Here is a 25,521-nt window from a genome sequence, read left to right on the forward strand (position 1 = left end):
TGTAGGGGTGCCAAATGTTCCCCCACCTTATGAGGAGAAAACTACTACCAATCTAGATTACACTAAACATATACATCTGCCCCCAATGGCCGCTCCCTTTGTTTGTGTTCTCACTGGTGTTTTACCAATTACAAAGGGAAAAACCGAGAGACGAGAGGATCTAAAACACAAGGTCATCTATTGGCTGTCTAGGAATCGACCCTTGCCAGCGAACATTGATGGTGCCATTCGAAGTGTAAGAAAGGTGGGATGGCTCGGCCCCCTTCCAAAGGACCTCCCAGGCGACCTGGTGTTAGTTAGATTCTGGAGCGATCGGGTGGTGCCTTATTTACAATCTTGGTTTCCACAATTAGGGGATGGCCCGATCTCTGTCTGGGGACTCCATGATTTCTACCCTAGGTCCCGCTACCCTCGGCCCTTAAAGACAAGACCAGAGAGAAAACACCACTTTCCAGAAAGAACTAACTTAGAGATTAATTATCGGTCGGATCGGAGTGTGTATGTACAGAATGGCTTCAACATCCCCATCCCAAATTATTTCTCATAAAGTATCTTTAACTATGTCTTAAACTCATCATCAACTATTGTAATGAAATGGTTTTTAATAACATGTATATAATGAATGTTACTTTTATGATTCTTATGTATATTACTGAATAGCTAATGATGTATTGTGTAATTCATGTATTATGTTGGTTTCATTGCTATATCGTGTTTTATTCTGTGTGGTCTTTTATGGTTCATTTAGCCGAAATAAAGACTTATGAAACTGGAACTGGATATGTTAATATAATCCTACATTTGTAATGCATCATTGTCTGTAGAGTACAAGTGGGCGTTATTGATGTGAGTGAAAATTACAAGTGTGTGTGAATGATGGATGCAGTAGTAATAAATAATTATATATGGATTGATAATATATATATATATATTGTTATATAATTGCATGTTTGATATTGACATCATGGTCTTTAAAAGAGGCACTTGAGGCTGGTATACATGGATAGGGACATTGTCTATGGTTCATCATTGACTAGACACTGTCCAACCACTGTGGTGCTGAATCCGAACTAGCATCTCAGGTGAAATGTGAGGCTGCTCGTATGTCATGCACTTATAGACCCTGTCTGATGTTCTGAGTCCTTCAATGGAAACCTGGGTGGGGCCTTGTTTCAGGAGTTCTGTTTACAAGTGAGCCCCATCGTATGGCGATGTTGTGCAGCACACCGCTGGCTTCTATAATCTTGCACACTACTTTGGCGAAAACTTGAACACCATCCCTGTGTGATCAAGACTTCTGAAGTTTGCTTGAGGATTTCAAAAGTGTGCTTAATGGTAGTTTGGTTATGTGTGTGTGCCCTGGTATCTGTAGGCTGGTTATAAGCTGGAAGGGGGTGAGGAGATGGGGAGAGAGGGCATTCCTGGCATTACCTGCAGGAAAGATATGTGATATCTGTTTTAATTTGTTAACCTTCAGAATGTAGCAGACATTCTATACAAGCATGCACTCAGTGTTCGTACCATGTGTGTATATTGTGATGCGGTGAAGTTGTGAATGAATTCCTTTTTAATCCATATACAAGGTGCACATGTAATGCCACTGTGAGCTAGTTAAACTTATCTAGTAGCATTATTGCACCAAAAACTCAAGAAACCCCCTAATGTGCAAGAGTAGACTGGCAGAAATTGTAGCTGCTATGTGTTCATCCAGGAAGGGCAGGAGAAGGGATGTATGACATCACAACGCATGCTTTTACATCGCAAGTTTTACAACGCATGCCTTTACAACGCATAGTGTTGAGGGGTGCTGGATAGTGAATAGTTTAATTTACTATTCCAACTCCAGTCCCCGTGGATAGTAGGGAAGGTGTTGGATAGTAAATTAAATCTATTCCCTATCCTAGAGCGCCCCCCAGCGCAATGCGTTGTAATGGTTTGCGTTGTAAAAGTTGCGATGTAAAAGCACTGCGTGGTAAAAGTTGCGTTGTAAAGGATGCTTCCCCAGGAGAAGCATCCGTGAAGTAGACTCTTTCGTTTTTGCACTCACACAGGGCGAGTTGCGGTTTGTCTGCTATCCTGGACACAGCCTGATATTAAAAGGATCCAGGATGGGTAATCTAATGGGACCCTGTGGTTATATGGTTTATTTATATGGTGAACTACAGTTTCACGAGACGCATATCATGGTATATTGGATGCACAAAATAAGGAAGCCCTGAAGAAGTTCACGGTAGTGAACACCATGTGTTGTCTTTGTTGTTTTGCTGTAACACTTGGGTCTATAGGTATACTGTACAAGCACAATAAAGCAGATATGGAACACACGGAACCAGCTTTTTGTGTGGAAATTCATACTTTGCATATTCATTCGAGTAATTTGAAACCGCACCGGGTTCTTTACAGCATTTTGTATGGGAGTGCTTTCCTTTGTAGCTTTTTCTCGTGGCCTAAAACAAATTACATTTGCTTAAAAAATATTTGCGAAAGTCCTGCTTCATTTAGTAAGAAATACCTGAAGCTCACAAGAAAAAATACACTTTACAACTGTGTCCACTCCAAGGGCACATAAGCATGTGCAGAGGACTCTGGGAAGGGGCATTGGGAGAGCAGCGCTGTTCACTGCTAATTTCGTGGCTGTAGCATCAATCATGTGGAATATGGCGTCAGGGGCTGGTGTTATGATCCTGGTTCCATGTTCGTACATTACATGTTTAATACATGCTTAACCACAGAACACCACGGTTTATCCAGGACTCAGGAGTGAAGGGGTTTTAAGAAAGTCACAGTTTCAAAATCTCTGTTCATAAAAACAGTCTGGCAGAAAAATGAATTTACTGTGGACATATTTCACAAACCGACCTACATATGGTTCGCAGGAATAGATTTTGCCGCAGGCAGCTCAGTTCTGACAATTATGAAGACGAAGCTACATTTTTATTAGTTCCACTTTCCGCTTTCAGGTAAGTGACACCCGGGAGATGAACTGTATCCCCCTGTCATCCTGACAAACACCCTGCCTCGTTTCTAATCCCTGCCTCCGTGGCGGACGCTTTTACGCCACATCACAGCTTTTTTTGTGCTGGGCAAATTAATTCGCTGATACCTCTTTCATCTGTTATCCTGGGCTCCCAAGATGCCTCTTTTGTAAAAGAGATTCTTCTGTGATCCCAGAGCCAATTTGTGTCTTTGCAAGACGAAGCATAACTCTCTCATTGGGTCTGTGCACGGGTGCCCATCGGGGCACGGCGTGACAGGTGAGGCGCTGAGCATAGAGAAGGGAGCTAGGGGTTAAGACTGCTCGCTCCTCCCCTCTTTGTGGTCTAACACAGGTCCAGGAGGCACAGATCCATGCCAGGTTTTCACAATATACATAAGGGTAAACTGGAATCACTTATATTGAAAGTAGTTATGTTGGAAATCCGGCTTTTCTTTGGCTGCCTTGGACCAATGTTGGACACCAGAAAAAAATGGTCACCATGGAACTGTTTCTTGTGTTACACTCTCTATTCCCTTCTCACTTGGCTAGTAGGAAAGTTATATTGGCCACCATGATCTATCCAGTAGCCACCTCTCTGCACATACTTGTGACCACCCGAGCCTGCACTAGATGCGCTGCCTTCTAAAATAAATTTTATAAACCAATAGTGTTCAACAGTGGTTAATTTGTACAAGAATAAGTGTGTGTGTGGGGGAGGGGGGTGTGGTACAATGTTTTGCCCAAAAGCCTGGGGATGGTTCTATGGAATGTAGGGGTGCCGAATATAAAGGCTGCATAGTCTCGAATCCACCTCGTGCAACTTTAGTCCACGAGCGACACTGCCCTGTATCTCACTCTTGCAGGGTTTTTTCTATCTCTGTTTCTCACTCTGTCACCTTTTTCGATCTATCTCTCCCTCGTCCCCAAAAATAAGGGCTGGTGGGCCCTGCCTGCAGACCCCGGCTATAATTAAACACTGACTGGTCATATATATATATTAACGAGCAGCCCGTCCCTACCTTGTCCGGGAGCAATTAGGCTTCAGGGCCCCCGCCCGCCCCGACATTGTCCGTGGGTCCCCCGGAGTAGCAGCCCGTCCCGACCTTGGCTTCAGGGCCCCCGCCTGCCCCGACATTGTCCGTGGGTCCCCCGGAGCCGTACCTCATCCGCCGCACCTCCCCGCGCTCCTGAGTTCACCGGTCCGACGCTTCTCGCCTCTTCTCCCCGCCTGTCTGCACCTCCCCTCCGCTCCTCCCAGCCTGCCGCAGCTCCTCACGGCTCCTCCCCGCTTGTCCGCCATCCCTCCCCGCGCTCATGTCCGCCGGTCCTCCTTGCGCTCCTGGACGCCGCTCCTCCCCGCGCTCCTGATGTCAGCACGCACGTCGCGGCCGGCGCTACTTCCATGGGACTACTTTTTTTTAAAATAACTTATATTTTTTTAATTTATATAGCCTATGTCCATCTGCACACCCTGACAATTACAACGATGTATCAGGTGTGTGGATTGGCGCTGTGGTTCCCGAGTTTACCCGCCTCAAAGGTTCAAAGTTCTTCCTTTATAATAGTAGTATAGATTAAAAAAAAAAACCAGTCCGTTTGATTTCGTAACAACTATTTTGTATCAAATTCCCAATTAAACCTGCTTGTTTCACCTCTTTTGAAAGTTACCTTTTATATTTTTGCTTCTGTTGCCTGCAATGCTGGGAATTATCTCATCAGACACACCAGGATGTTTCTGCTTGAATTTCCGTTGTCCAGATATTTCCACATCAAAACATGGACAATTGATACTTGAGACTGAAAAGAACACATCTATGAACATATTGGACCTGAAGATGTCCGTAAGGACGAAGCGCGTTGCCTACTTCGTGTTTTTATGACTACATCGTGTGTCTTTTTAAAGAAGAATCTTGAATAAAGAAGTTATACCACAACCTGCTTTTTCTATTTCTGAAAACTTGTCTCTTTATATACCTTTCTTACCATTAAATGGAGTGCCGGACCAGTTTTCTAAATTCTAGTCTTGATTCCATCCACGCCGCTATCTTCCCCTCTCCTTCTCTACCGATCTCTTTATCTCACTCTTGCAGGCTGTTTTTCACTTCAGCGTTCCCTTTTTATCAATGTTTTCCCATGATCTTCTTTCTCCTTTTCTATCCCTTTTCTCTCTTCCTCCACCGTGCTCTGGATCAACATAATATCCCACCCCCTGCAACCACTGACACAAACAAAGCAGTGCTTGCCCGGCTTTTGCCACAACTCCCTCCGCATGAAGTCAACATGCCAGGTGGCCACTCATTTTTCAAGGCTGAGAGGAATCAATGTACCGAGTGCCAGATCAATAGGATAAAAGATCGGTCTGCCCTGTGTCCAGAAGAGCTGTTGGGTATCTGCACACCTTAGTTACTGCAGGACTAGCTATCAACTCTATGCCATGCACACAGTTGGTCTCACCCACTGGGTCCATCTCCAAACGTACCGTACAACCTGATGTGAGTCGTGACCAGCTTCAATTCACACTCCTAGTGAGTGGAAAGGTTCAATTCATAGCAATCCATCAGGGGTTTCTTGAGCTCCTGACCAAGGTCTAGAGCAATATGTTGCTTTCGTTCCTGCAGATACCTGTGTGTGATGTTTCAATTTCTAGTCTTTGACACCCAGTCATAACCAAGGACTCAATTATAGTTGCTCCAAGCTGAGGCATAGCGTGCTGCTTGAAGGTGGCGGCACAAAGACCACCTCTGGATTGGACCTTGAAAGAGTAAGCTCTGTGGTCACCTTATGGGGAGACTGTCTGGTTGGAAGCAGTGTGCTGTATTTATGGGTGCATCTTTTTTCAATACCCCTGGGGTGAGATTTTAGCCCCCCTATGTAAAAATAGGTTTATATAACATTGTCATTACACCCAACAATGTAGTAAAACTCTTGTAATATATGAGGTCAGATACCTGTTTGTGGGAGTATGCTTATAGTCAGTGGTTGAAATTGAATTTTAGAAGTGTAGGTTCTCACTGGCCAAGAGTACTTGCATCTTATTCAGAAGTGCTGGCATTATCCTATCAAAAGTATTGAACCACCGCTGAGAAGTGCAGGTACTCTCCCTCTCAAATTAGAGAAGTGCTGCTATTCAATACCTAGGAGTACCGGCCCATTTAAAGTACGGCTTTTAGTATTGTAGTTTTTCTCTACAGGGCCAACCTTTGTCGCTGAAACTTCTCCCCATGTACTGCGACCAGGACTGTTATGCCTAAGAGAGATATTTACTCTGTGTGGCCTGGCTGAGAATAAAAAGCACTGCCCACAAAGCCAACCTCCATAAGCTTTCCCCTGCAAACAGGCAAAAAAGACATTCTTTCCTGACTGGCCAGAATAGCTGATATTTTAACAATATTCAATTCCTCCTGGGATTAGGGACAGTGCCCAGGTCCCACACCATGTAAGCACTGGATCTCACTGAAGGCCTACATGGTCTTGACGAGCGCCTCCCGAGACGTGGCCTAGCATGGTGTTCATTTCTCTCTCTGGGATCAGGAGGGACAAAAATATTTTAACTTCAGCATGATCTGCCAGCCTGCAAAGATCACTCATCAGCAACAGGAGGACTCCAGGGTAATCCCTGCATGCGCCGGCCATCTCTCAAGAGCTAATGTCGCTGCATAAAGAAGAGGGCGAGTGGTGCATTGGTGAATGGCGGCCCAGATTACTGTCAACCACAAATGTAGATGGTGTCCCTAAGAAATCACCCTGCCAGTAACCTGCACTGACGACTTGCTTCCCCCAATCTTAGGAGTCAAGTTGGGTGATCAGCACTCTCTCTCCATTCAGAGACTCTGCCTTTGGTCCTCTACCCACAGCAAAGCTGCTACGCTGCATTTAGGATAGTGGTAATTCGGGGTTCACGCCTTTTCGTATGTTGGCCAGTGCAAATTCCTAGTACCAGAACCTCTTTTTGTACCTGGAGATATAGTTGTATCCCATTACTTACCGTTCAAAAAATTTCCCAGGGTTCTCCTAGACAAATCCAAAGGTTGCAAGAGACCCCGAGCAGAAAACTTTGGCCATGACTACAGCAAAGTATCCAACTCAACAATTCAGTGTCACTCTCAACTAATGATCACGCAAGTCGCAGGATATGTTGATCACCCTCTACGACCCCTGGCTTCCAGACATTCCTTGCTATCAAAAAACAAAGTGACCTGAAGTGATCAAGAGATGACTTTCTTAAGCGCTTCATAAAAATACAAAATAAATGCATAACTCAAACAACAAGCGCTACTGTGCGAGGTGAATAGAGGCCATTGGAAAATGTCTGCTGCAACTGGCAGATTATAAAATGCTGCCGCTTTCTCCCTGTTAGTGCTTCTAACCCTAGACCGGTTGTGTGATCATCCATGGGCACACACAATCACCAGAACTACTGGGCCGGACTCAGGCCAAGTTTTAAAACCAACTATTGAATATGTGAATGAATCCCATTTAGTTGCATTGTTTATAAACAAGTCCCACCTGAATGTCCTGCACAGCTGGCGAGGATTCCGATTGACAAGCATGCACGTGCGGGTGCTTGGCATTGCACAGTATACACCGTGTCGGCGGCCATCTTAAAATGGTATGTCCTTGTACAAATACGCTGTATGCGTTAACGTGCCACAGTTTGAGCATAGTCTAACAACATAGTGGTGGTACAAAGGGCTGCTCTGCCTCTCAGAGATGTCTGTCCCTCCCCTCTATGGTGCACCGGGCTTTGACTTCTAACAAAGGGGACATTTCCATCGAGCAAAGTGACAAATGGGCTGTCAGCGGGTTTTTATTCAGTCTGCTTATTGCTTCATAAATTACCCTCCCAGCTCATGTTAATCTAATCATCAGCGTGGTGATGCTGCCACACTGTGCTGATCACATTACAGTTTCTAGAGAATTCTGTCTCGTGCACGTGCGTCCTACTCACGCGGGAAATGCATCACATCTTTATTCGGGGGGAGGGGGGAGGCGGGAGCGTGCGGCTTAGCTGTGGACAGTGCCGGCCTTAGGCATGTGCAAGCTGTGTACCTGCACAGGGCCGACAAACCCCAGGGGCCGCCACTCCAATATATATCCTTAATATAATAATCCTCTGAGGCTGTATACATATTTGCGTGGCGGCCACAGTGGGAGGGATTTGGCGGCCTCCGGCTCTGTTCCACTTCCAAACACCCTGACCACCTTCCTGAGCTCTGGGGAGCTCTGCCCCACCCGGACCCCCTCTTGCTGGGCCCCCTACCTACGCTCCCTGCCCAGGGCCGCCATGAGCCTAGAGTCACCCCTGCTGTGGACACCACCGCGGCCAGGTCTACCGACCACTGGGACTTCCCAGAAATCAATTCAATGGACACTAGTACGTTATCTCAATATTTACCCAAAAACCTTCTACATAACAGATAATATCCAGAGGAAACTTTTTTAGCATCTCAGAGGCATGTTTTTCTGTAGGCAAACGCTGTAAATAGATGTATGTTAACCTGATAAGTGTCCGAGTCATGTGGGAGAAGTAACATGCAGTGCACATAAGCTGTCATTGTAAACATGTGAAAAAGCACAACCAGTTTCACCACCAACATTTACAGTAATGAAAAAAGCACTGAAAAAGCCAGCAGGCCACTCCTTTTGGCTTTGCCAATGCCTTTTTTTCTGATGCTGTTTACCATCTCCAAAACTGAAAAAATAAAAGTAATTCAAGATGCTGAACAGCATCAGCATAAACAAAAACCTGCACAATGGTCACCATATATGCACTTATATGGATCATAATGATAGCACAGCCCCAGTGTAATGGCATATATGCTAGGATGTGTCAACACTCATGCGCACATATGTAACATAATGATTTTGCAGCAATCTTTTTGTTTTTTAATTTATCAGCATAAGATAGGACATGCCTATCTTGGAACGGTAAATTAAAAAAACATAAACATTTGTGACAGTGACTTTTGTTTATTTTTTATAAAGGAATGACTCTTATTTAGAAACTGCAGTCACCAGACCCAACATAATAGAAAAAACAAATGTAAACAAAAAAAGAACGTGGTGGGGCAGGAGGGGGAACAGCATTTACAACTCAACTTTTACAACGAAGTACCTTTACGACGCAATCATTACAACGCAACCTTTACAACGACTTGCGCTGGGGGGCGCTCTAGGATAGGGAATAGTTTTAATTTACTATCCAACACCTTCCCTACTATCCACGGGGACTGGAGTTTGGATAGTAAATTAAACTATTCACTATCCAGCGCCCCCCCAAGGCAAGTCGTTGTAACGACTTGCGTTGTAAAACTTGCTTCGTAAAGGTATGCGTTGTAAAAGCGTGCGTTGTAACGACGTACATCCGGCAGGAGTGCAGTGGGGGGGGATCAGAGCAGGGAAACAATGGATGAAGCAACGAAACAGATAGTGTGGGGGTAGAGGTGGGTGAGTCAACAAGTTAACTGGGAAATGCAAACCCGTTGACCAAAGGGTCTGGCTTGGTTCTAAGAGCCTGTGCAATCATGAACATATTTGGCATGTAAATTGTGCAACAAACATAATGAAAAAATATGATGTCTATTCAAAATTCAAAAAAGGGTCTTTCTCCAACCCTTTAGAACATCATATTATATCACTGGAGTGTGTTTGAATGCTAGTCATTGATTGTTAACTTCTTCCTCTTTTCTATGTACATATTTTTGGAACGTATTGTTAATCTCTTCTATTATCAATATACTGCACTATGCACTTTACACTTTAAAAGAATATCTTCTCTTAGAATTTGAATTTGCATTTGCACTATTATGGTATACTGTCAGCCTGCCTATTTTTGAATAATGTATTTTGTACTTTTTTAATTCCAATGCGAAAAAAAAAAGAAAAAAAAAGATTATATCACTGAATTGTGAGGCATTTATTAAACGTGATAGGTCTTAAACATTAACCTAGAAGCATTCCAGCCCTCTCCCATGATATGCGATTAATGAATTAATGGACAAGTCAGTTGTCATGTGCACCCTATATGTGGCCTATTCTTAGTATTCATGAGGCAAGTTTGTAGTCTATTAAATCAAATGCAAGAGAGGCACACATTCTGAGCTCATTGTGTAAAGTGCTCTCCAATGTGATAGTGAAGACAAAGAAGAAATGGTGAAATAACATATTTTCCTAGTATTAAACGATTTGGTCAGACTGGGAAGCCAGGATTAAACATAGGATTTCTGGATTCACACTGTGCAATTCAGCCACTAGATGGATTCCTCTTTCTCCTGTTTTATATCAAAGGTTAATGGCTTATCTTAAGTTCCTGGCACATGAGGTTGGAACTTGGGCAGCAGGCAAGAACAACATGAAAACTTGGCTTGTTTTGGGCTCAACAACACCCCAAACTCAGCCAGAGTCAGACCTCTGGCTCGAGCTGTCAGTGACTTGCACATGTCTATGGGAGACAACAGGTGTTGGAGTGAGAGGGGAGAGGCAGCCCACACGGCATAGTGCAAGAAATGGTGAAAGCACAAAGTAGTTCACTGATGTGGAGCAGTGGAAGGATGCCAGTCATCCAATCAAAAGGATGGCAAAGAAGCTATGATCCAGGGGAGGGGCAAAAACAAGAAGGGAAAGGGAAGCCATTGAGTAAGAAGCAAGGAAATGAGTCTGAACGTAAAACCAACAAATGGTAAGAAACAGCCTGACCGTAAGCCAACTCTAACATTTGGTATTCTACACAATAGGTCTTTGACAACACTATATTAAAAGCTGTCTAGAGGCGAAATATAAAAAATTTGGAAAACTGCAAAATTCAAGAAGACCAATAATTGTGAACTGTTCAAAACTTGATCCACATTAGTTATGCACACCCCTAGCTCTAGCTCAGCAGCCAACCGTAAAACCAAAGCATGTGCATATGGCCTTGTTTAGATTTCAGCTGGCCCAGTGTTATCTTAAAGGAACAATCAGGTGATCTCAAAATCTCACGAGACGTTATCACACAAATCAACATTCTAGAATACCAATTGTTGGTGACTGTTAGCAGTCTTGGATAGGTAGAGGGAACATTTTTCTCTTTACAATGGTTAAACTAAGGGGTTTATATCACATCCTGGGTAGGCATGGATTCAACAGTGGGGTACTGGAAATTATATGTTACCAGAGCCCTCCAAGACACTTTCCCTCTGTTTTTCTTACTCTTTGTGTGTCTCTGCAATTTGACCCTTTTTTTTAATCCACAATATTTATTTTGACATATTCCATCGTCCCTTTTCAGGGTGTGTTTTAAGGACATGGAGAATAGACAGGCTACAGCTTTAGACAAAAATAACATCTTCAAACCTAAAATTCAGCGTTCAACTGATAGTAGAATGTTGGCTGACAGAGTGGGGCATTACAAGCTTCCTCTCGCCCTGGGTGAGGGCTAGGTGGGGGCTGTGGCCCTTTTTCAAAGTCACTTTATTAATCCGATTTTCCTGACTGTAAAACTGGTCTGGGTGTCTAACACCCAGAAGCTCCAGTGGGAACGCTGGCCCATTTATGCTTGTGGGTAACGGAATTCCACATGGGAATTCCACTCTGCAGAACTTGTAATAAGGGCCTCAATAAATAAATATTAAAATACATACATACATACACACATGAATAAATAAATAATGTGGTAGAGCATCCTGCTATCTAAGACGGGGGTGTCACTGTTGTTGAAGAGGTGTGGGAGAGGTGTGGCGCCGCGGCCAGGGCGGCTGACGCTGGAATCTGGGGATCAGGGTTCGATCCCCGGGTCCGGCGGCAGGTTAGCCCAGCACCATGCGACTCTGGGCAATAGCTTGCTTAATCTTCCCAACGGCCCCCAGCGCCTAGAGACCCTAACGGGTGATTGTGCGCTATACAAAATGTGGATTATTATAAGTCTAACAGGTGACTGCATGAGACAAAGAGAGTGATGTGTGTGTTGTGTTTGTGTGTGTGTGTATATATAGAGAGTATGTTTGTGTTGCATGTGTGTGTGCATGTGTTTGTGCGTGTATGTGTATGTGTAGAGCATGTTGGTGTTGCATGCGTGTGTGCATGTGTGTGTGTGTGTATAGAGTATGTTTGTAATGCATGCACATGTGTGTGTGTATGTATCGAGAGTATGATTGTGTGTGTGCGAGTGTGTATAGAGTATGTTTGTGTCATATGCGTGTGCATGTGTGTGTTTAGAGCTTGTGTGTCTAATGCGTATGTGTGTGTGCTTGTGTGCGCGTTTACGTGCAGAGAGAGCGAGAGCATGTTTGTGTTGCATGTGTGTGTGCATGTGTTTGTGGGTATAGAGTATTTTTGTGTTGCATGTGTGTGTGCATGTTGTGCGTGTATGTGTGTATAGAGTATGTTTGTGTTGCATGTGTGTATGCATGTGAGTGTGTGTATAGAGTATGTTTGTAATGCATGCATATGTGTGTGTATGTATCAAGAGTATGTGTTACATGCTTGTGTGCATGATTGTGTGGGCGCATGTGTATAGAGTATGTTTGTGTCGTATGCGTGTGTGTTTAGAGTTTGTGTGTCTCATGCGTATGTGTTTGTGCTTGTGTATGCGTGTGTGTACGTGCAGAGAGAGCGAGAGCATGTTTGTGTTGCATGTGTGTGTGCATGTCATTGTACGTGTATGTGTGTATAGAGTATGTTTGTGTTGCATGCGTGTATGCATGTGAGTGTGTGTATAGAGTCTGTTTGTAATGCATGCATATGTGTGTGTGTGTGTGTGTATGTATCGAGAGTATGTGTCACATGCTTGTGTGCACGATTGTGTGTGTGCGAGTGTGTATAGAGTATGTTTGTGTCGTATGCATGTGCGTGTGTGTGTTTAGAGCTTGTGTGTCTCATGCATATGTGTTCGCGCTTGTGTGTGCGTGTGTGCGTGTGTGTGTGTGTACGTGCAGAGAGAGCGAGAGCATGTTTGTGTTGCATGTGTGTGTGTGCGTCTCTGTGTCCAGCACCAGGACCCCACCCCTGCGGCCCTGCCGAGTGACTTCCGCTTCCTTGTAAACAGGGGCTGGGCGCAGGAAACAGGCGCTCAGATGAACACAGCAAACATCCTGCCAGGAAGCAGCAGCGCCTCCAAGTACAACCGGCTGGAACAGCATCAGCAGAAAACGGGCCTGGGATGGGAAGGATGTGGGGTGCCAGGCCCAGGTGACGTCACAAAACAGGCACGAGAGGGCCCTGGGGTGACGTGTCACTGAGGCACCCACCCATGTCCATGGGCCTATACTCAAAGGGGCGGCCAACGTCCTGCCCTCTAACACCAACTCCCGAGCACACAATAATCAAGCTAGGTGGCAGAGTGCATCCGGCGCTGTGTGATTTACAGGACGCTGAGAGGCCTCTCTTCACAACAGGAAATAACAGACATTGGAGGTGCCTCAGCCACCTGTGGGAACAAAGTCTGTGCTGGATAAAAACCAGGACCAGCAGGCTGTTATGCTATGTGCTTATATGTTCAATAGACAGTGATGGAATTCTCAAACCCAACCAAGGAACTAGGGCCGGTCCCTGACCGGACTCATGCCGGGCAAGAGCTGTGTGCACCAGCCACTCCGCGCGGAAGAACTCACCGATCACCTTTCCTGAGTCACGCCTCCAACCTAGCACCCTAAAACTATTTGAACCACTACGTTCCCCTTCTTCACCAACCTTCTTAAATTGTAAGCGTGAGCACCCACTCCACCCCTGGTTCTGCCACCTGGATTGCCAATATCTCAACCCTTAACTCCTCCATTTAGGGTGGGAGTGGTGCTTTACCATCTCCTCTCCCAAGTGGTACAGCTGAGGTGAACCAGCCCACAATGCTGAGAAAGCACTGTGTTGTGAAATGAAAGCCCTGGAACCAGGGATCCCCGATCACATGGAGTCATCTGGTTCTCTAAAACTCTTGTAAATGTTGTGGTGTCAATGCAGCAGGCCTTCTGCTGTGACACACAACAGTTACTGTGGTGCTTAGATCTCATCTTCATCTCCCACCTCATGTTTGAGTCTTTGAGTTGGTAATCTGATTCTAGAGTTCCTAAAAGAGACATTATGGTTCGTATTCTCGTCCAGTAATTGAAATCCCTTAATTCTCTGTCCTTTCTTTTTCCATTGCCATCTTTTTTAAATCTTGGTAACTGGACAGGGCAGCCTGGTTTGATGTAAATATGCCTCTTCCAGGTTTGCTTTTGATTTCTTCTGGCAGTGCACCCTCCCTTTCTGTAGGTGATGGCCACGTTGTTCTCTGTGATCTGTTTCTGGGACTGATACAGAAGTCGACAACAGGGTTCATGTATGTGTCCCCTCAATGCATCTATGCATCTGAGGACAGAGAGATCCACATTAGGGAAGAGGATGTAGCCTTAACCGGCTAGAGCAGTCGACCTTGAAGCTAGGGAACCGGGTTCGAGTCTTGGCAATGACGCTCAGCATCCTGTGATTCTGAGCAAATCACTTATTCTCCCAGTGCTTAACAAAAATGAATGTGTCCATCTAACTGTAACTCATGTAAAGTGCTCTGATATCTTTGGGTCGAGTTCGCGCCATATAAAACTCTAAAAATATAAAATAAAATAAAAACTTGTCACAAGTGGAAGGTATTGGCTTTAATTTATGGAATCACTTTAGGATAACTGATGACATGCATTTATTCTTTTAAAGAGATATTGTAAGGCAGCTACCAGCAAAACTGTGAAGTGTGTGCTTTTAAAAGACAGCTATAAAAAACTGCACTATGTACAGTCTGGATATTACTAAAATCTATATTTTGAAAGCACTTTTTTCTCTTAAACCTTTTTGCACATTTTGTAGAAGCCTGTCCTATATTGTGTCTAACACAAGTTTAAAATAATGACTTACATATTCATAGTGCTTTCTGTCACGGACTGAGACCTCATAACACTAAACATGCACAAGGCACTATTCTTCACTGCACCAACCAGGATTCAATTCTGCGGCTCTCTGGTGCAGCGCATTTACTAATAGAGGTTTCATACTGTACAATAGTGCTTTTCTCACTGACAAGCTGGCATTTAATTTAATTTAAGTTGTGCTTTATTTTATATGTAGTTACCTGAAGGTGAAAGACTGAAACAAGTTATAGAATATTTCGTTCTTTTATCCACATCTTGGACCACACCCCCAAGCTCACTCACACCACCCCAAATTGAGCGCAGCGTCACAGTTTCCATACATTTGTTAATGCACTTCGACCACCGCTCCTGTAGACGATGTATCCTTACCAAGAAGAGATGCCGCGGATGCCGATTCTTGCCGGACACTTTAACCAGGGTACCTTCTTTCACAAACTCCTGAGGAAGAAACAGAGGCATCTCAATATTTAAATAGACATCACTTCTGCACATGCGCTGTGTCTCCTTGTGCTCGTCTCATCTCATGGGAGGTGTAGGACTGCTACAAAATTACATTAATGGTACAAGAGTGGAAAATTTATCACTTGCCTTTGGCTTCTGCTGTTTTATTGACTCCTTCCTGACATCATATAGTTGATTATGAGTTAGCCAGTGGTGGTATCCCCTGAGCGGATAGTGCCTATCCAATTCTAGGTCACCTGCTGCTACCACATGCACATTCCTGGGTGCAGTACCCCCAAGCTCGATTCTACCCAGTGTCCTTCTGCCTTGAGTAATACCACCTTGGACTCCAGGGCAGGGGCTTAACCCCTTCGCTGCTGCCGTCGGCCGTTGGACGTCGCACAAGCTACCTCCCTGGTGCTGCGCACGTCCAACGGCCGACGCGGCCGCACCCGTTTCTTCGAACGTTCAGCACTGGCGCTGAACGTTAGAAGCAGCAAACGGGTTAAAGCACCAACAGTGCCCAGACCCTACCTGACCCATTTGGTCACCATGGAGGGGGTGGGAGGTCATGGCACGCTCTTTCCAGACACAGACGAGCATGCTCTAATTTTTTTAACTCCTCCAGACCTCTGGCTGCTGTCCGGCGACCCACACTGTCCCCTTCCACTTATCACTTGTTGACTACAGGTGGTAATAAAAAGTGCTATGATGCGTCCATTGGCGGCCATCTCATAACGCTTTTAGGACTGCTGGCGGGAGAGTGGGGTACGAGGCATCTCGAAGTGAGTGAGGGCTTCCAACATAGAGGATGTAGATGCCTCCTGCCCATCCACCCCACCAGCAATTAAAATCACTTGACATAGACAGGACTGACCACATCATACCACTTTTGTTTTAAAAAAAAACTTTTACCCATGTTGTACAGCAGCCACTCTGGTATGCATCATGACTAAAAGACATCGACAAAGACAGTAGCTCTCGCATAGGTGAAACCCATTGGCATTGCCAATTCTTGGCTTAGGTTTGGATGTTTTAACTTTGTAATAACGGCTTGTGGCAATTAGTGAAGCACACACGTGTGAGGCATTGATGCTGCCCAGGCAGGCAGTATTAGCCACGCACGGCACTTGCAGCCCATTAGGGGACACCTCTGTGCACAAATAATTAAAACAGAGGCATCCTTTCCGTATGCCTAACAATCCCCACTGTTCGCAGTGCGGCTGTGAATTATTCTCAGACCTCATGGGCTGCCACTTAATTGGTGTTGGTTTCTAACCTTGGCTTTCCTCCAGGCCAGCACAAAGCAATGCAGGGGAACACACGGTGCACCCATACAATATGTAGGAAAAACCAAGGGTACTGTTATCTCGACAGTGTTTTCATTGTATCTATTGTACTGATCATGTGTGCTACGTTGCAACGTGGTAGTCTGGTGCTCATGAACTATATAGAAAAAAAAGGCAATGCAGATCAGAAAAGGAGGAGGCCTTGAGGGGGGACAGCCTGCAAATATATGCACTTTTATGGAGTGCTTCATCTACAAGAAAAAAGAAGCTCTGAAAGTGTGAGGAGCGGAAAGACATTGGGCAAGGAAGCAGTAGTTGGGTCATGCTCCAGGGGAGGGACAAACTCAAGAAGAGGTACTGAATCCAACACATGCTGACCAAAGAGAAGCAAGGAAATGAGAATGACATTGAAGCCAAGCAATGGGAGGTCTCCAAGCCCACTAAAAGTAAACAAAATATCTTGCAAACGATAGCGCATGTGCGGTCTCATGCATGTCCTAACAAGGAGTATGGAGAATACTGTGACATGAAGGGTATCCCAGCTGTTATGTAGGGACTCACTGTATTTAGGTGGTCCACAGAAATTCCTGTAGTATTTAGACCAATGCCGCAGGCATACAATATCAGGGGTGACTCTGTCAAGGATGTGCTGGTGGACAGAAGCGCAGAGATTTTTGTGATGTTGACACTTGCAAGGCAATCCAAGTAATAGGTGCTGAGGTGACTAGGACCTCCCAGATTCCTGACATTTTTATGGTATCTGGGCACACCAGAAATGGACTGCAGACACTTCCCTCCAGTGCATGGCGCCTCTTGTAATGATCAGGGCCAAGAATTGTCAATAAAGAATCAATTTGTGTCCATCAGCTCCTCACTTCCTATAGGACCAGTCAGTGTCCATCTGTGGCTGAAAGGGTGGACTCTGTCACTGAAGCAATCCACCACTGGAACCTGCAATGAAACAAGACTACAAGACCCACTGCCCACACCTTCATGATGTCAGCCGTGTGGGAAGGCAGATGTATGTTATGTTAATTTCGATTTATATAGCGCCAAATCACCGACAGGTCTTTTAGCGCTTGCCTTGGGAAACCGTCCTGGCTTTCCCTGCGAGATAACCCCTACTGGGCATCCCCAAGGTGAAGACCAGGCATCCCATCGCAGTGGGGCCGTAGTGGAGATTAAGCAAACTATTGCCCAGAGTTGCAGAGTGTGAACCCATGATTCGAGTAGGCACCGAGGCGAGAATTATCGAGTCCGTGGACATTTTGAGCTCAAGACCCTGCCGCGTCGAGAATTGAACCCTGGTCCCGGGTCTGACCTCTGCATCAGGGTCTGCCTCCTCTAACCAGTGAGCCACACTTCTCCACAAGTCCATGTATGTCCCCTGAAGTGCGCATGGGCAGGGTTCTTTTCTTGAGTAAGCACTAAGCCCAATGCCATCCTGTGTATCTGAACGTTGATTAGAGGACACGGTTGGACATTGCCCTCGAGTTCCAAAACTGAAGAAATAATATAGCACTTCAGAAAAATGAAAAAAAACTGAAAAAGTAGCCCATTTCTATCTGTGCTCAGAAAGCTCCCGAAAGATGTAGGTAGATGATGCAGTAATAACTTGACGCAATGCATGACGTATGGTGTAGGCGAACAACCTGAAATGTCTACTTTTCCTGCTGGTTTTTAAGTTTACCAAGCCTTATCCTGGTGAGGCAGGAAGATTCCGAAGCCCTGCACAGTATTATGAGGTAGATCTGGCATGACTAAGTTCCTCATGATCTAAAAGCCCCTTGGCTTATCTTGAACCATGTTCCCATATAGACGTCCTCAGTGGCGCATGTCCCCATTGCTCGTGGTAGTATTATTTTGGTGTACTATCAATTAATTCCTACTACCTTCTGAAAGATCACCTTTCTTCAATCCTACCTTTCAAACCACCCCCTTCACACCCTGTAGGCCCTCAGAAGTAGTAGCCAGTTACTTATAGATGTGTCTTGGATCCAAAGCTTGAATCCAGAAGTGGTATGCGTTACTCTGTCTCGGCTGCTATGACAAGAATATCTCCCCTTCAGTCCTACGCAGTTCATCGGCATGGAAGACTCAACAAAATAAGCGAAGGGGTAGGTCTACAAAAAAAGGAAGGTCACAGATTGTCTAGTACCTAGAGAACCCCTGGGGTAATGTTCAATTGACAAATGTGGTAAGTAGTAATGTTATTAGCAGTACTAGTGGTATCAATGATAACAGTAGTACTAGTAGTACTATTAGTAGTAATAGTAGTAGTAATAATAGTAGTAGTATGTTAATAGAAGTAGGAGTTGAAGTAATATAGGTAGTATTATTAATATTAGTCGTAGTAATGTTATTAATATTAGCTGTAGTAATGGTATTTGAATTAGTAGCACTCAGTGTATTAGTGGTGGCAGTTGTACTACTAGTAGTAATAGTACTAATAGTGGTGGAAGACGTGAATTGTTAGTAGGAGTAATAATATTGGTAGTATTATTAGTATTAGGTGTAGTAATAGTTTTAGCATTAGTGGACTAGTAGTATTAGTGGTAATAGCACTAAGTGTGTATATTGGTAATAGAAATAATCATGGTAGTAATAATGGTGACTGCTGTAGTATGTTAGTCATAGCATGCGGAATAGTATTGTTAATATTATTAATATTAGTTGTAGTATTAGTCTTAGGATTAGTAGTATTCGTACAGCACAGCATTATATTTTTACTCCATTAGAGTAACAAATTGTTTAGAAAAGGCAGCTCATTGTTTTTACTGGGGCACGATTCACCCTTCCGGACTTACCCTTCCAGACTCCAACAGGTTGCTCTGACCCCTTACACTGTGCTCTATATGGACCAGCCTCTGCAGGTTTTCCTAGAAAAGAATCAGAAAGAGTTCAGAGAATCACAGTGATCCACAATACAATCACAGTGCCCACCCACCTCTCCTTTAGCCTATTAGTACCTCATCTTGTTGTTTTTGACCTTATTCATTTCCAGATTCTACTTTTCTGAGATGCTTAGTTTTCTCTGACAAGGTGCCTTACACTTCCTAAGCAGATACTAGTGGAAGAGAAGAGATCATCCATGTTGGAAGATCTGAGGCCTCCCAGGAGGCCATAATAGTCAACTGATGCCGCCCTTACTCCGGACTTTGTAACATTAGTTTCATCATACTCTTGCTGTAGACCACAGTAAATCTATTTTCAATTGCTACGTATTCCTTTCCAACAACCCTCTCTTAGCCTATTGGCTCGCATTCAACCATCTGCTACCTCCGCATTCCAGTGAACATTTGACTACACTCACCAAAAGAAAACCAAATATGGGGCAGATGTAGGGTTTGGCTGAGAGGGTAATGTATTGCCATGGCAATGGGGCATCCTCTCTGCCAAACTGAAGGTCCGGCTGCCCAATTTACAATTGGGTGCACCTCAAGTATACTACTCTGTCTCTGACATTGACATACTCTTCAACAGTCTAATGGAGTAAGGGCCATCGGAGGTTTGGCCATTCGACCATCCATCTGATTTATAGTGGGCAGTTGAACGGCCAGTTTTTAGGTCGAGTCGTCTCGTCAGGGGTAGTAAGCGCTATATAAATGAAATTACAATTACAATTGCAATTACATATGACCAGGAGAATCTTGGGTCTCCAGATCCCTAGGGCGTCAAACTCCCAACACCTCTAAGTGGATCCTCCATCACCATTGCCTCTTTTTAATGCCTGAACACTACAAACAGTGGATCTGATATGCTAAGAGTCATGTCCTACCTAGTCCATACTAATATAATAAAGAGAGAGCCCAAACCGTTGAGGCGGGTAAGCTCCGGAACCACAGCGCCAACCGGAACACCCAATATAGCGTTGGAAAGGAGAGTATCAGCAGATGGACATAGGCTATACACCAGCCCAACATATACATTACAATGGAAAAAGACCGTTAGGGACAAAGTAATCCATTGTGGGCGTGAGCGTTGTGCTCCAAAGCGAAAGTAGTCCGTTGTGGGCGTGGACGTTGTGCTGTAAAGCGATGGGCGTGTGCTTGAAGTGGGCGTGTCGTGCAGGGAGATAGCGCTCTGGTGCGTTTGACATTAACGCGCTGTGTGGCGTCTAAGTGCACCACGCCATGATTGTGGAGTGCGTATTGTGCATGCCAGGACCAATCAGGGGCGTCGGCGGGAGCGGACACACACGTTCCCCTCCCGCAGCAAGGACACAAAACCGCAGTGCACACGCTCACTTTCAGCGCCTTCAGCGCAAACACACAAACGATTGACGGATTCTGAGCGCTCACACAGACGGAACTTCTGCGCATTCATCTGCGGGTGCAGAGGCGCTTGAGCATCGCTGGGGCGCTATTAAAAATGTCACGGACTGTTGGTGACACACGCACAGCATCGCGTGACAGCTGTTGGACACTGTGAGGCCAAGGGGCAAAACTGCATCCACACACGCTAAACGTTGGCGCTGCAGAGGCACCTATCACTGTGGCGCTTCCTCACACTGGCTGGACAAGTGGAGGCACATGTTCGGCTGCAATGGACACCTAGCGTTACCGTGTATGCACTGCTCGACTACACAGGTAATAAAGAACTTTCTAGACTTTCATTTTCATCCCCGGACAACGTCGGGGCAGGCCGCTAGTACTATATAAAGGGATGCGTTAGATATATGTCAAAGTAAGGCCAAATGAAGCTTCAATCCTGGCTAAATCTGCTGCATCGAAAGAGCTATATTAGTCGAGTTTTGAGAACAAAGGCAATTTTTGTGGCACAATTTGAAACATTATTACTCTGCCACAGCAGCTTTTTAATAGACTTCGATATTAATAAAACCCAAATCATAATGATTCAGAACTGTTGAGATTTTTTAATTAAGAACACAACACACATTAAGCAGATTACATCCAAAAATGCTAATCAGCAACACATATTTACTTCAGTTGGCACTAAATTGTAAGAGCATCATTTTCTAATACTGCCTTTGACAAATCCCCCTCCCCTCCCAAAGTAAATTAGTTTGTGTAAGACTTTTGCATTGTTATGTTCAGCTGAACCAATCAGGCCCTCACTTGGACGCGCTCATTGTGCATTCCAAACAGGATTTAAAGGGGCCATTCAGTGAGTGATGTCAAATCGATTTCAAGAAGACCCGCATCAAACAAAGGGCCATCCTAACATTATACTAATATTGGTACTAGTGGGTGGTGCAGGGCTGGCTAAATAAAATTGTTATTTAACATTTTCTCTATAACATCTCTAACAACCTCCCAATGAAATTGAATATGGGGATTATTCTGTGGGGAAGCTGCAAGCATCACATTCCAGCAAGACTCATCTCTGCAGTGTACTATTTCTGTTAATTATTGATTATGTGAAAGTGTCACTGGTTGGCACTTTAAGATCCGAACTCCTAAGAACAGATGCAGAGTATCTGGAGACCTAAATACTGACTGCACTCCTGAGAAAACTGCTGCTTTCAGAAGACTCTCGTGCAAACAGAAAATGGCTTCAACAGTGATTTGGCTCTTTAAATTAATTAATTAATTTTTCAATATTTTCTAATGAGTGGCTATATTCCAGGAGGATGCTTCAGCTTGAAATGGAGCGATGAAAACAATTAAAAGAAGAACATTATGGCAGGAAGACACCGCTTGGAGAATTCACATGAGCAGACATTTCCTACTGTCTATTGTTTCGTAGAATTTAAATTTGAACCTCTTCTACTTAAATTATCCACATTCCAATTAAGGATCATGCTCTCCTCTTTATTCTGCACTGTCTCAATAATGGCGTACTACATGGCGTCACACCCACAATACTCCTAGTGTACCTTACTTGTTTTACACATTGACTCCCAGATCTCATTCACAAGATACATCCTCCGCTCATGAACTCAACAACCCCAGGCAAAGCTCCATGAAGCAGAAGCACCATCGGTCTCTCTCACTTACCCTCGAGCAGTGCCATATTTATCACAAGACGTGACCAGACCGCCTGTCACGACCACATGCACGACTCCATATCTTCCCACACTGGTCATACTCCAACCATACATCCAAATATGCAAGACCATCCGCAATCATTCGGGCAGTTAGAGTGCTACAATTGTACACCTGTAGCAGCTATGTACAATGAAAGTGGTCAGTAACATACCAAAACATAAGATAGTCAAAAAATCCCGTCTGGTTTCACTGATTATCACTGTGTAGGATCAAGCTGTGCCTGCCTTTTAGTTCCTTCCTTACAACAGTGCTAGCATTGCTTTTTTCCCATATGGAGGGGGCGATGTGCTAAACAGCCATCTACACACATCGTCCCTTGCCTACGTAAAGTCTGCACGCCACATAGGAGTTGGTCCATGCAATGCGAACTTCAATCACTCACAGCCTCCCCTGCGCTCTAGGCCGGATCAACTTAAAGCCTCCTGCATTGTGTACAAGACCTTGTACCCATGATGATTAAATCCTCCAACTTTTAGGAAGGCGCACAGCTTCAAAGTATGAACTCGCCCTTCTGGAGTAACCAATACATGCAAAGACGTCTTCTCCACCTTTGCCCATAGACTTTGAAAATTCTTCCTATTCCTTCTTGGTCTGGCAGCCATTCTCCAACCCTCCAGAAAGGAACGAAAAAAGGAAAAGACTGTCTTCTGCCAACAATACCTCTTCATGCAGTTCACACTCCGTGGAGGCTAAAGGACTGTATATCTGCCCATTGTACACAACCATTACCAGTACTCCGCAACTAGAAACGATATCATACCGTCATTCTACTTCCAAAAGCTCCAGTGGTCAATGGTTCAAGCCACCCACACTCTCTACTCTGCAATGTGTGATACTGCTGGGGTCTATACTGTAACTCATGCTGTTATTCTCGATAGACCTTCATATCACTATATTCTATACAGCGGTCTGTAGCATTTTGAAGTGAGAAAGGCGATCAACATCCAAACAACAAAATTAAACAAAAATAAACAATACATGGTAAAGACTAAAGGTCCCTGTAGTTTTTGATTTTTGAAGAGAGGGCACAGGTTGTTGTATTCTCGAATCCATAGTTGATTGTAGGGTCCCACCAGTGAGAAAATGGCAGAATTTACTTACCCCCTGTCTCATGCTTTCGTTGGCTTGATCAGCAACTTCGGAGATGAGGACCAAGGCGGCTGATTAAGGAATGGAAAAACAACATACATGATAAGTTAGTTACCCAAACACAATCACACGGGCCATGCACAACTGGGCTCTTCAAACTTTTCTTTGACATGACCCCATTTTCCTTTAGCAAGCAATATTTAGCAATAATGTATATAAGCAATCTCCATTTTCATCTTTTTTTAAGTTGGAATAAATGGCATTAAATTGGCCTACAACCCACACTGAAACTTAAAGAAAGCTCTTTGCTGACCCCACTGGGGTACCGAGCCACAGGTTTCAGAGCCCCTTGAGTTAGAGAAAAAGGGGGTTCTTATCCATATAGTGCTCTATATACTGTGAGAAATGGTCAGCTGTTTATCTTAACAACATGACTCAGTGTATAAGACATAACAGTAGCAACACATCTGGGTCCTGAAACTGCAAAGACATCAACTTAACCGGATGTAGACTGGGTCTGAAACATCTATGCAGATTACATACTGCCTGTACCCAAACCTATGTGGACAAGGACAGGCTCCTCCGGTTTCATTGATGGTTTTATCCGCCTGTGTGGCCAATGAGAAGTTATAAAGTTTGCAAGAGCTTGTCTCAGAAGTACCAACCCAGACATTCTGGCCCTGATTCACAAAGGTAACTTAAACCTTTTAGCATTTTATTAATTTACACCTCTGAGAATGTTTACTACTTTTTTAGCTATTGACAAAGTCTGAGTTTAAATTTATTCCAAAAGCGTGACTTACATGTCTCCATCAGTGTGTAAAGTTACTCAAAAGTGTAAAAATAAATTACATGTGAAAATTACTCAAAAGTGTAAGTTACCTTTGTGAAAAGCCCTCTCAGAAGGGCTCCTCGTGCATTTCATTTAAATTCCCCACGTAAGGGTAAGAATCACTCCAAATATTTAAATAATGGAAACACAGCACGGCTAGTCCTCAGACTCCCCAAAAGAACGGCATCCAAACCCACTCTGGCTGCTCTTCACTGGCTTCCTATAAAAAAGAGAATCCTATTTAAAGCACTTCTAGTTTGCTATAGGATAACCTCGACGAAAGCCCCTGAATATCTGAAGGATCTAGCTATCCCTTATAAGCCCTACAGAGCACTTCGCTCCATGGGCATGGGTCTTCTTAAAGTTCCTCGTATAAAGAAGGCCAGAATGGGAGGTCGCTCCTTTCGTGTGTTGGCAGCCAACCAATGGAACTCCCTCCCAATTGAAATTAGGTTAGCCAAGACTGAAACAATCTTTAGGAAACTTTTAAAAACGCATCTGTTTACCCTTTAGGTCGGTCACTCCTCTTCTGCTACTCTCTCCATAGCGCGGGGATACGCCGGGATGGCGTCACCAGGCGCTCTACAAACTCCTTTATTATTATTATTATTATTACTTGGGATTCAGGATCACATGGATTCAGATGCACAAAATATAGAGTGTACAATCTTTGGATGAAATGTAAAACCCCCAAAATTTCGAATACGCATTCACCATGGTACGGATGGAAAATTTCAACGTTAGTTCTGATAACCAAACATTACTTTTTTGTGGCCAATTAAAATTCCAAAAACATTTTAGATTTTATTGACATGTGAGGTGATGTGCATTTTTGAAATAACTACATAGAACATAGATAGTCTTCCTTATTTTTAGTTTAATATTTATATTATTCTTATTTTTGTATATAATCATATTATATTCTTTATATAATTGTATTTTTATATTATTCTTATTTTAATTTTATTCTTATAATTGTAATTTGAAAGAATGGTTCTGAGTTCTTTTTAAT

General features: G+C 44.1%; 1 protein-coding gene across 3 annotated transcripts in view; it reads right to left on the bottom strand.

The window, feature by feature from the left end:
- FGD5 (FYVE, RhoGEF and PH domain containing 5) overlaps nucleotides 1–25,521 on the bottom strand; it is a 428,915-nt gene that overhangs the window by 87,026 nt on the left and 316,368 nt on the right. For all 3 annotated transcript variants that reach the window (XM_078661708.1, XM_078661707.1, XM_078661706.1), the window contains exons 10-12: nucleotides 23,690–23,748; nucleotides 19,385–19,456; nucleotides 15,217–15,285 (exon numbers count right to left, since the gene is read on the bottom strand). In XM_078661708.1, the coding sequence (XP_078517834.1) occupies nucleotides 15,217–15,285; nucleotides 19,385–19,456; nucleotides 23,690–23,748 (200 nt within the window). The remainder of the gene's footprint in view (nucleotides 1–15,216; nucleotides 15,286–19,384; nucleotides 19,457–23,689; nucleotides 23,749–25,521) is intronic.

The sequence above is a fragment of the Lissotriton helveticus genome, chromosome 9, assembly GCF_964261635.1.
Source record: "Lissotriton helveticus chromosome 9, aLisHel1.1, whole genome shotgun sequence".
Lineage (NCBI taxonomy): Eukaryota > Metazoa > Chordata > Amphibia > Caudata > Salamandridae > Lissotriton > Lissotriton helveticus.